Here is a 13,104-nt window from a genome sequence, read left to right on the forward strand (position 1 = left end):
GTTTTACACCCCTGGGACAATACCTAGCTTACAGTAGTTGTTTGTTAAAATTTTATTGGGTGAATAAATTAGCAGATGAATGTTACTGGCTTTCACATGCCTTTTTTTTTTGAAGAATGTTCTTTTACGTGGTTGGCAGCCTTTTTATATACATAATTTATTTTTATAAGTGCATACCTCTTTTAATGAAGTTAATTAAGTTCCAGAAGGTTTAGATGGTGATAAACACGACAAACTCTCTAACTCAGGAGCTGAGCATGCCATTCTCAGGAGGACAAGACAGCTTTTCTAAATTTACTATGGAGATGGTTAGACAGTATATGAAAGAAGAGGAAATGAGAGCAGCTCACCAGTCTTCACTCCTGCGTCTCCGTGAAAAGGCCTTGAAGGAGAAAACTAAAGCTGAATTAGCCTGGCTAGAGCATCAGAAAAAGTAAGTTCTTTCAGTGAACATAGTTTTGACTGTTCGATTTCTCCTTTCATGAAAAGGAAATGCCTTGTTTTTAGAGATGTTTTTGTTTCCTCATCTAATTTAATTTGATCAACCCAGTTTCTCAAGCTAGAAATACAGCAGTCATCCTTGAATCACGTTGCTTTCAAGACATCCTAAACATATAACATTTTCTTTGCATTTCTCTTTATCACTTAACTGACTCTTATATTGTTATTTTATACTTAATTCCTTTACTATGTTATAAATTTCTCAAAGCTATTTTATCTTTAAAGGACATAGTCTAGGGTTTGCATGTATCATATATCCAATAAAATATTTGTTGGGTTAGGAGTTGCTGCATGCAGCAACTGTTTTCCACATTTGAAAATGCTAAATGGGTTAGAGATTTGTTAGTGGTTGAGAATTCTTGACATTAGAATAGAAATTTAATCTAATCTTTGTCTCAATGGGAATAATTGCAGACATCTACGAGATAAAGGAGAAGATGATAAAATGCCCCCACTCCGAAAGAAACAACGTGGTTTGCTCTTAAGGTTGCAGCAAGAAAAGGTATGTTAGGAAAAGCACTCCTTTAAGAGAATGTAAGGTGACAAGTTAGATTGTGGAATCTATTATTTTGCCTGATCTTTTTCTTACTATCACATTAAAGGAGATTTAGTTGATATTTACCACTGTTGATACCTACTACTATAATTACAGGAGTTGCTTAGTGGCCTATTGTATTTCTCCTAAATTAAGGTTGTGTTTCACTGCTAACTGAATACAATATAGAGTAAGACCTTCTGCCTTCATTTACTATGTAAAATAAAGTTGTGCTTTGATATGCATATTTTTTAAATTAAGATGTTTGTGAGTCTAATTGGATTAATTTTTTAGTTACTGTTTCTCCAAACAGATTTTCAAGACATATGAATTACAAATTGACAAATATTTTGGCTTAATGGACTCAGAAAGACGTGGCATTTGTATCCTGGAGAGGCAGCATGGTGTAGTGGTTAAGAATTCAGGCTCTAGAGTCAGACTGCCTAGATTAAAATGCCAAACCTTCCAATTTTTAGTTTTATAATCTTAGAAAGTTACTTAACTTCTCTTTTCCTCAGTTTCCTTATTTATAAACCAAGCATAATAATGATAACATACTTTGTAGGATTGTTAAGAGGAATAAATGAGTTAATACATATAATAACTTAGAACAAACCTTGGCACAAAGGTAAGTGCTCAACAAATGTTAGTTGTTACTATTTGAATTCCAGCTTCGTCTGTTGCAAATGCGTATTCACGGTCAAGTTTAAGTAACTCTCTGAGACTTAGTTTCCTTATCTGTTGGAGTGAGATTTTATTTCATATGGTGGTTGTGAGGATTAAATGAGGTAACGTATGTAAAATCTGTTTCACGTTGCCTGGTAAGTATTTAATAGATTCTAGTTTTCTTTTCCTTTATTGACCTGTTTTCAGATACTAGCTATTGTGTTGGATGATCTGTGAACTTAATCATTTGAGTTATATATTGGAATATTACTTAATATTTTTTTTAAAACTTTGTCCTAAGAGGAACTCCCTGGCAGTCCAGTGGTTAGGACTCGGTGCTTTCAGTGCCGGGGCCCGGGTTCAATCCCTGGTTGGGGAACTAAGATCCCACAAGCTGCGTGGCATGGCTGAAAAATAAAAATGAAAAATAAACAAAAATTTGTCTTTGATTTTTCAGTAGATTTACTATGATTTGCCTAGGTGTGGTTTCTTTTGCACTGATACTGTTTAGAGTTGCAGAGCTTCTTGAATCTGTTGTTTGTAGTATTTCATCAGTTTTTGAAAATTATCTCTTCAGGTGTTGCTTTTGTCCTATTCTCTCATTCCTTTCCTTCAGAAGCTCCAAGTAGACAAACGTTAGACCTTTGGACAATATACCACGTCTCTGTTCTGCTCTGTTTTGTTTTTTGTTTTGTTTTGGGGTTTTTTTGCGGTTCGCGGGCCTCTCCCATTGCGGAGCACAGGCTCCGGACGCGCAGGCTCAGCGGCCACGGCTCAGGGACCCAGCTGCTCCGCGGCGTGTGGGATCTTCCCGGACCGGGGCACGAACCCGCGTCCCCTGCATCGGCAGGCGGACTCTCAACCACTGCGCCACCAGGGAATCCCCGGTTTGTTTTAATGTCATTCTTTAAAACAGTAAAACAACCACGGCAACAACATCATCAACTACAACAAAAAACCACTGTGCTTCTGTTTAGAAAGTTTTTATTGACCTGCCTTTGAATTTGTTATAGCTTCTGCACCGTGATGTGTACTGTTAAATCTATCCAGTGAGTTCTTAATTTGATTTCTTTTTTAGTTCTATAATATCTGTTTTGTTCTTTTTTATAGATTTTAATTCTTGTTGAAATTCTCTACCTTTTCATCTGTTTTTTGACCTTTTTCTGTTACTTTTTGAACACATTATTCATAGTTATTTTAACTTCCTTATCTGCTAGCTCTATCATTTGGACATCTTTGTGTCTGCTACTATTGTCTGTTTTTATTTTTTATTATCATATGACCCTTTTTCTTAAGATGCCTAGTAATTTTTTTTATTGAGTGCTGGACACTGTGTATAAATAACTGCAAAGGCTCCAGATGATATTATCTTCCCCTAGAGAGGATTTGTCCTTTTCTCTTCTATGCAGTTAGAGTGGTCAGCTGTTCACTTTATTCCACTCAGGGGCTGAGCTGGGTTGGCATTGGGTTGCGGACTTGGTAAACCTCAGTCTACTTCTGCTTTGCATTAACACTTGGTTGTGACCCCAAAGGGATTTCCGTTGAAAACCAGGTTAACCGTTTTTACCAGCACAAGAGACTGTTGGGGATTTCTGCTCTGCTGTTGAGAGGTTTCTGGCTTAATTCCTTAGCCTTTTTGCCTATGCTGCTTTAGAATTGGTGGATGTTTTGAGGTGAAGACAGAGTTTGAAGGCTTAAGTCTTAAGTTTAAGACTTAACTGTCTTGGGTCTTCAGTTTTTGTCATTGCAGTTCTCTGTAGCTGGTGGGAGTGTTAACTGGTGTAACGACTTTCAGAGCAGTTTGACTATAACTAGGTAAATTGAAGACACAGTTTATGACTCAGCATTTCTATGTGTTGGTAAATATCCTAGAGAAGCTTTTACAGTATATAGGGAAAAGTGGAAACTATTTCTTCAGTAAGAGAATAGCTGAGCCAGGGCATATTTCTGCAAGAGAATATAACACTGCAGGAAAAAAGAATGCATTAAAATAAGAACTGTTTAATAATGATAATGTTCTGTATCTCTGCTATCCAATACAGCAGCTACTAGCCACATGTAGCTTTTTTTTAAAAAAATTATTTATTTATTTTGGCTGTGCTGGGTCTTAGTTGTGGCACGCGGGATCTTTTTAGTTGTGGCATGCAAACTCTTAGCGGCGGCATGCATGCGGGATCTTGTTCCCTGACCAGGGATGGAACTCGGCCCCCTGCATTGGGAGCGTGGAGTCTTACCCACTGGACCACTAGGCAAGTCCCCACATGTAGCTTTTGAGTACTTAAAATGTGGCTAGTGCAACCAAGAAACTGAAATTTTAATTTCACTTAAAATTAATCTCAATTTAAATAGCTACATGTAGCTGTTGACTACTGTATTGAACAGGACAGCAGTAGGTCTTACCAAAGATCATAATATTGGGACTATCCTGGCAGTCCAGTGGTTAAGACCCCGCGCTTCCACTGCAGGGGGCACAGGTTTGATCCCTGGTTGGGGAACTAAGAATCCCTCATGCCATGCAGTGAGGTGAAAAGTTTTTTTTTTTATTATAATATTAGTTATTACAGAAAAACAAGACACAAAAGAATATGTACAATATGATACCATTCTTGTAAATTTTTAAAAGTCACCAATTAGTAATATATGTTCCATGGAATCACTCATGCATCAAAAGTACACAGCACATGTAGGGATGATATACTTCTGGAGAGGAAAATGGAAAAAGAGATTGGGGTAGAGTTTAGTTTTCTCTCTAATGAATTAATTTTGAAACAGAGATTTGAAACAAATGTGGCAAACTGTTCAATCCCAGTGGTGGGGGTTTGAGTGACTAATTTTTCTGCATGCTATGTTTATAGGAGGCCAGAATGCTTTTTAAGTAAATGTGCAAAAAGTATTCTTTGATCCAACTAGCTGTTACAGACCAGGGTTCTTGGCCTCCTTAATCAGTAGAAATTGATCAGAGGCCAGACAAGAAATTCGGGCAAGGCTTTATTGGGGCCCCTGCTGTAGCGGGGGGAGTGAGAACAAACACTAGGTTCCCTTGCTTGCTTGCTGCTTTCGGAGGGCCAGCGAGCTGGTTCCTTATGTGGGGTGAGGGTAGGGGTGTGTCCAGGGGTCGGGAGGGAGGGGCGGCGTAGGTGGTTTGCCCACCCCTTAGGTGGTGCTGTGTGTAGGGGGCATGCGCAGCACCCTGCTTTTGCTCCAGGCTCTTCAAAAGTGGCAGTTGGTTATTTTGGTTTCTTTGTATCTTTTGGGTCCAGAATTTGCCCTAGCGTGCAAGCAGTTATTTTTGGTCCCGTATAGTTTCTTTGTATTTATAGCTTAAGGAGAGGTGTCTAGGTGCAAGCTTTGCAGCATTGTAGCAAAGGTTCCCAGGTCCCAGGCCTGTCTCACAGCTACCCCTAGAAAGTTGCCCTGTAGGAGTAAAAGCACCAGAGTGTGAGGATATAGGTACTGAGATACTTACTGTAGTTGTATCAGTAGGGATTATTTTGACATGTAGTGAGATGGCTATGAGGAATTTGGCCACATATCTTTGCACAGCTGTATCCAACAGGAACATATTTTCCTTATTCTTTTTTTTTTTGAGGTGAAATTCACATAAAATAACCATTTTTAAATGAATATACCATTAACCATTTTATTTATTTATTTATTTATTTTTAAAATATTTATTTATTTAGGCTGTGTTGGGTCTTAGTTGCAGCATGTGGGCTTCTTAGTTGCGGCATGCAGGCTCTTAGTTGTAGCATGCATGTGGGATCTAGTTCCTTGACCAGGGATTGAATCCGGGCCCGCTGCATTGGGAGCGCGGAGTCATACCCACTGAACCACCAGGGAAATCCCACCATTAACCATTTTAAAGTGAACAGTTTACTTGTACAACCTTATGGCTTATTCTTAAGAGAGATGCAAACATTTTCCCCTTAGAACCCCTTGAAAAAAATCTTTTCTTTCTTCTAAGCTTGGATTGGGTGAAATTATACATTAATTGGTTTAGAAACTCAGGCCTAAGCTAGTAGCAGTTTTCAAAAGGTGTTCTGTAGAGCTCTGGGGATTCCTGAGACCCTTTCATGGGTCAGGGAGATCAAAACTATTTTCATAAGGATAGTGAGATGTGAATTTGCCCTTTTTATGTGTTGACATTTGCACTAAATGGTGCAAAAACAATGGTGGTAAAACTGCTGGTGCCTTAGCACAGATCAGGGCAGGGGCATGAAACTGCTAGTAGTCATTATATCTTCCACTGCCACATACTTGCAGCAAAAAAAATCTAGTTCTACTAAAGAATGTCCTGATTAAGTAGTAAAAATTATTAATTTTATTGTGTTGACCTCTGAGTACTTGTTGTTTTCATATTCTCCGTGACAGGAATGGGAAACCCACAATTAAGCACTTTTCCTAGATACCAGAGGAAGGTGATTAACTCATGGGAAAGCATTTGTATAGTTTGAATTGCAAGCTGAGCTAGCCAGGTATTTTTCATGGAATACCATTTTTACTTGAAAGAGTTATTCAGAGACAAGCTCTGTTTGTTCAGATTAGGGTATTTGACAGTCATTTTCTCAGAAATGAACAAAGTGTGCTTGTCACTTCAAAGAAGGCAATTGACAGTGTTTGTTGCCAATGATAAGGTTCAAACTTTCAAGCAAATGTCAGAATTTTGAAAAATTTCTGTCTACCACCTAATACTAAAGAAGTTTTTTCGAGATCACAGTGATATTAATAAATGTGATTTGGGGGGATTGCATAATGAAATACGTGAACATTTGGAAGATCTGCATAACTGAGTGAACTAAACATTTTCCAAATGAGCAATGCGTGTTATTTAAAAAAAATCAAGCCACAGAGATGGGGAGGGATAAATTAGTAGTATGGGATTGACAGATACATAAAATAGATAAGCAACAAAGATTTACTGTATAGCATAGGGAACTATATTCAATATCTTGTAATAACCTGTAATGGAAAATAAGCTGAAAAAAAATTAGTGTATAACTGAATCACTTTGCTGTACACCTGAGACTAACACAGTATTATAAATCAACTATGCTTCAATTAAAAAAAAAAACAAACCCAAACCAAAAAAAAAAAAAAAACCAAGCCAGACAGTAAAGAGGTGTGCAAACATCTACATACTATTTTCACTAATTTTGTTTGTTTTGAAAAATATAGTTATTTTCTTCAAAATGTGAATAAATGCCATTGTACACTCATGAGAGAATGAGAATGAAAAGGCAAATAATGTCTTGTCTTAGTATTATGAAGATAGTTTGACCCTGAGAGTCTCCAGAAGAAGAAGCTTCAGGGTCTTTGGACCATATTTCGAGAACTGGTGCTTGAGAGGAATTCATACACGTGCCCAAGTAGAGAAAAAGTATAAGGCTATTGATTATAGTATTGTTTGTAATAGTAGACAACAACCTTATCTAACCATAGAGGTAATAGATACATGAAATCTGTATACCTCCAGTGTAAATTTATGCAGCATTTAGGGGCAAATCAACATGGAGACATATAAAAGCAATGTTTAGTAAATAAAGCAAGATTGAAAAAATATATGTATGATATAACTTATAAAATATTTTAAAACATACAAACCAAACAGTGTATATTTTTTTGCAGGTAAGTACAAATATTTGTAGAAGAATTTTAAAAGGATGTATACCATGGAAGGATATATACCATGATAGTGGTTACCTCTAGGGAGTTGGAGCAGGGAATTGTAGACTGGTGTTATCTGTAATCTTTTATTTCTTTATGAAATTAAAGACTAAGAGAAAATATGACAGTATTAACAACTGTTAATTTGGGATTTTGGAATTAGATGTTTATTGTGCACTTTTCTGCATTTTCAGATAGTTTAAAAGATCTCTTTTTAAAATTTAAATAAATTGTAACAAGTTATTAATATCTTTATTATGCTTACTTTATTGACAAGAAAACAGATTACAACAAATTTATGAAAAAAATGGACAGTCTGTTAAATTTTATTATTAACAGTGAAGTGTATCATTTTTTGCCCACTATTAGCAAAAGAAAACATTAATATTCTGTGTGGAGAGAGTTTGGTGCAATGTAGTCTTAAATGTTTCTGGTGGCATTTTATGTGGAGAAAATTCTTTTCTGAAAGCAATTTTAGAAACTATTCTAAGGGCCATAAAATCATTCATTCTCTTTGACTTGTTTGTCCTACTTTTTGGAATCTCTCCTAAAGAACTAATCCATAGTATGAAACAATTTATAGGCATTAAAGCACTATTCGGAATGGAGTTTAGCAATAGAATAATGGTTACATTAATTAGTTTACTTGATATGCAGTTATTAAACAAATAAATGTAAAGACTAAATGGCACTATGGAAAAATATAAAGGGGTATGTTAAGTTTTAAAAAGGGATATGAAATTATCAGTCTGTTGTAATTATAATTGAATTAAGGAATCATGTTAAATTCTTTTAGAGTGATGGAGTTATGTGACTTTTTTTCTTCCTCCACTGCTTAAAAAGTTTTCAGTATTATTTTTATCTTGAAATGCTGTATGTACTTATTTTTGATATATGTGATGATTGGATTTTCTTTTTAAAATATTATTTTGGACTTGTCTCCTCCAAATTTCAATCCCTCTCCTAACTCTTTAAACTTTAGGCAGAAATTAAACGTCTTCAGGAAGCCAATAAGGCAGCTCGGAAGGAAAGACAGCTGATTCTTAAACAGCAGGAGGAGATAGAAAGGATCCGACAGACCACCATAAAACTTCAGGAGAAGTTGAAGTCTGCAGGGGAGAATAAATTGGTAAATTACATGAAATTATTATTAATTTGTTTTCTGCCTCATGTTGCTTGCTAATACCTAACTCTACCTCATCTTCTAATATGGTGGGTGTGTTCATTCTAGCACTGTGATACAGTAATGCACCAGGATAAAGTTCTATGTATGTGCCTTTATGTAAAGTGAGTCTTTTTTTTACTCTCATGGGATATTCAAGTTTTGAAAGGGACATGTAGGTCATATATTAGTTTAAAAATGTTTTCCATTTATAAATTCAGTTGGGACAGAGAGCCTTGTTTTTGCTTATCAATCCAAATATCAATATATATTCCTCAGAATTAATGGGAATATATTCAATCCAAATATATTCCTCAGAATTAATGGGAGGAATTAATTATTTTTGCTCTTTACATAATACTTTTGTCAGCTCTCTAATGCCTAATATAATGATACAAGGTTCAAAGGAGATATTCAGACAAAAAATTTGGACCTATTCTGAAATACTGTAAAGTGTCAATATAGTGTTGGAAAACTCAGCCTATATAGCAATACAGTTAAATAAATCTCTTAATATTCACTGCTTTGATTTTTAAAATACACTTTAAATTTTGAAACAGTCTCAGATTTATAGAAAATTCCAAACACAGTACAAAGGGCTTTGATTTTCTCAGTCGAGAGTTACCTTACCAACAAATTAATATTGACACATTAGTTTTCATTATCTCTTTAATCTCTTTCAGTCTGGAAAAATTCTTGACTCTCATGACCTTCACACTTTGGAAGATTACATGCCAGATATTTTGTAGAATGGTCCTCAAGTTGGGTTTGTCTGATCTTTCCTCATAATTAGATTCAGGTTGTGCATCTTTGGCAGGAATATCACGGAAGTGATGCTGTGTTGTTCTCTGCATTCAATCAGGTGGCACCTGATTTTGATTTATCTCATTACTGATGATGTTAACTCGAACACTTGATTAAGGTGGCATCTACCATACTTCACTGTATAGTTACTCTCTTTCTCTTTGTAATTAATAAGTGCATTGCATGAAGGTATTTTGAAGCTACATACATTGCTGTTCTTCGTCAAAGTTAAATTTATTCTTTTATTTATATCAGTATGGACTCACGGATTTGTGTTTTACTCAGCATTATAATCTGTTACTATCATCATTTGTTTTGATGCTCACTTTTTCTCAAGTTGGGCCATTAGGAGCCTCTTCAAGCAGGTTTCTGTGTCCTTTTGACATGTACCCATCAGTCTTTGAGCACTTTCATGTTCTCTGGAACAAGATGTTTCAGGGTCATCTTTTACTTTCCCTGCCTCAGCCTTGGAATCAGCTGTTTCTCCAAAGAGGATAGTTATTTAGAAATCAAGATCTGGTGCTAAGCATTGCTTAGCAATGAATAGCTCATTGCTATTCAGGTTTTGTTGCTCCTAAGCAACAAATCTAGGGACTATATAAGTACATGTATATACATTTTACTTGTGTGATATAATTTTGTCCTTTAAGTAATACCTTAATTTCAGCTATTTTACAAATACTGTTTTGAAGATAAATTAATTTTGAAATGACAGTGTTTAAATCAGTTTGAGATCTTAAATTCCAGTATAATTATAATACTTTACTACCCGCTGTTGTTTGCAGGACTCTCATAGTGATGATGATACAAAGGATAATAAGGCAACCAGTCCTGCTCCAACTGACCTGGAGACCCGCAGTCCTTCCCCCATTTCAATCTCCAGCAGTGAAACTAGCAGCATTATGCAGAAACTGAAGAAAATGAGAAGCCGCATGGATGAAAAGTAATTCATTTAAAAAAAAAACTCCTAATTACACTGAAAGTAGTAGCAACAAATAATATTTTTAATGTATTTCATTAGATTAGATTGATAGAACATAATATTTTATGGATTCAGTTGCATTTTAGCAGAGTTATTAAGTCATCCTAGAAGTCAGTTAACTGTAGACCTTATTTATAAAACAAATTTTCTTGATCTTAAATAGACAGGTTTCTTATTTTAAAAACCAAAGTAGTATTTGCACATATACCCATGACAACGTTTTCTCCTTTCTTTTATTAAAAGTTATGAGTAAGTGTGAAATTTTTACCTTTTCTGAAATCTGAGGACATGTCCACTGACTTGAGGGAGCAATTTAATGGTATATCTTGAGATCTCATCCTGTGACTCTGACAACTGTGAGGCTTACTCAAGTAGAAGAGTGAAATTTTAAACTTGTGAGTGGGTCTGAATTGCTCAATTACAATCAGAAAGTCTGAAATTCTCCTGGGATGTTGAATGATTTGGCAGTCTACCATTCTTCTAAAACATTTCTAAGCATTATTTTTTGAAGACTTTTTAAAAGAAAGCTACTCTTACTTAGATATTGCTCAATTATGTGTCAGCTTTGACCGTACCAAGTGACATTTACATGAGAGTTTACTCCTTTGCGTGTACATTTGATTAAATACGCTTATAAAGTAGCTGCTTGTGGACTATTTTCTACCTTTTTTAAATAGAGAAGGAGAGGTCCATTAAAATTTTTGTTGACTGCTCTTTTATTTTAAGTTAGCAATTTGAACCACAGATTAAACTTAAGTTGTATCTTGATATCCTTTGGCAGTATACTGCCCATCACCAAATTTAATAATACTCTATGTTTATATGTGACATCAACCTATGATTTAGTTATTTTCTGAACAGTCAAGCAGTTGTAAGTCAAACCTTACTTTTTATAGGTACAGTGTTGTACACTGGCACTTCATTGCTTAATTGAAATTGCACTTCAGTAACTTAAAATTGGCCTTTGATAACTTAAAAATACCTAAATTGATTATGAAGATAAGTTTAAATAATAAATAGAAATTTTTAAAATAAAAAATATAAGGGGGTGAAAACTGAATAGTTACAAATGTGTAAGTGTACCTTTTGTATGATTTCCATGGGATAGACCAATTAAGACTATTCAAATAGGAATTCTTTTTTACTTCCTGATAAAAATTTCCAGTAGCCTGTGTGGGACATACTGGATTGCTCCAGGGATCTTTGAATTCAGAATAATCTATCTCATAAATTTTTATAACTGATTTGGCATTTTATATCTGCCTCTAAATGCCTTTGGATCATAAGTGTTGGAGGAAGGACAGCTTCAAGGGAAATTTCTTCATCGATTCCTTGCTTGTCTATACCAGTAAAATCTTCATTGCTGGTCTCTATGAATAATATTCTAATAATTTTAATCACATCCATGGAAGGAACTGCTAATCCTATTCTGTTTGTGAGATTAGTCATTTATACGGTGTTTATTTGAGATTTGGTTAAAACATTAAAAACCCTAAATAACAAGTTAAAGGTTGAATTTATTGACTTTGTTCTAAGTTTTGTTATTTATTTTCTCAGAGCCCAAAATACTAAAGACCTAGAATTTTTTTTATCATTGCTCCACATTCCTTTGTCAACTACTGCAGTAAACTTTTGAGAAAAGGCCTTGAAGCATTCAGTGACTTACTGATTTGTTGTTTGAAGCAATGCAGTTGTGTTTGTGGTAGGGCTGGGGTAAGGACAGTAGTTGCAGAGAAATTAGTTTTAATGTTTGGAAGATTATGCTGAAATTTGAGGATGAAGTGGAGTATTTTCCAAAATTAGCAGTGCATTAAAAACGGAGATTACTGTTAATTTTTTTTGATCTCCAGAACAAAGCACAGTTGTTCCTTGAACAGCGTGGGGGTTGTGTTAGCAATGCTGCCCTTCCGCATGGATGAAAATCTGCCTAAAACTTGCGTAGTTGGCTCTCCATAATCGTAGTTCCTCTATATATGTGGTTCTTCTGTATCTGTAGTTCTATATCTGCGAATTCGGCCAACCACAGATCATGCAGTACTGCAGTATTTGCTACTGAAAAATATTCACATGTAAGTGGACCTATGCGTTTCAAACCCACTCACTGTTCAGGGATCCACTGTAATGTGAAAACTAATTTTTGAATACCATTCAGGTTACCAAAGCTTCAGAGTTACTTCTCTTTCAACAATGTTGGAATGTCAGCTCAATAGAGTGAGTTAATTTTGTAGTCATTTGCTACAGTAGATAACTAATAAAATTATTTGAGCCTTTGCTACTAGGCACTATTATTTGTTTTGTAGATTAGAAAAGGCCATCTTCTAAGAGATTACTATTTTACTAATATAAAACACTTGTCAGAAAATACTCACCCTTCTCAATAAGTTTAGCTAACTTTGGGAGGAACTTTTTCATATATATTACTGCTTATTGTTAACTCTCTGAACTCTGATTCTATGATAAATATTTTTCTGAAGTGGTCAAACTATTCTTGGCTCCAGTGAAAGATTTCCTTCTTTAATGTTTCACTGAGACAACAATGCCTTTGTTAAAGTTCGTATTTCTAATCTATGGCTTTTCTCTTTTTTAAAATAAATTTATTTATTTTTGGCTGAGTTGGGTCTTTGTTGCTGTGCGCGGGCTTTCTCTAGTTGCGACCAGCGGGAGCTACTCTTCGTTGCAGTGCACGGGCTTCTCGTTGCAGAGGCTTCTCTTGTTGCGGCGGACAGGCTCTAGGTGTGTGGGCTTCAGTAGTTGTGTCTCGCGGGCTCTAGAGCGCAGGCTCAGAAGTTG

The 13,104-nt window shown here is 35.5% G+C and overlaps 1 protein-coding gene across 6 annotated transcripts in view; it reads left to right on the forward strand.

Annotated features, from left to right (window-relative positions):
- CEP350 (centrosomal protein 350) overlaps positions 1-13,104 on the forward strand; it is a 140,275-nt gene that overhangs the window by 66,077 nt on the left and 61,094 nt on the right. For all 6 annotated transcript variants that reach the window (XM_032631815.1, XM_032631831.1, XM_032631809.1 and 3 more), the window contains 4 exons: positions 249-433; positions 916-1,003; positions 8,349-8,495; positions 10,118-10,275. In XM_032631815.1, the coding sequence (XP_032487706.1) occupies positions 249-433; positions 916-1,003; positions 8,349-8,495; positions 10,118-10,275 (578 nt within the window). The remainder of the gene's footprint in view (positions 1-248; positions 434-915; positions 1,004-8,348; positions 8,496-10,117; positions 10,276-13,104) is intronic.

This window comes from Phocoena sinus, chromosome 1 (genome assembly GCF_008692025.1).
Source record: "Phocoena sinus isolate mPhoSin1 chromosome 1, mPhoSin1.pri, whole genome shotgun sequence".
Classification (NCBI taxonomy): Eukaryota; Metazoa; Chordata; class Mammalia; order Artiodactyla; family Phocoenidae; genus Phocoena; species Phocoena sinus.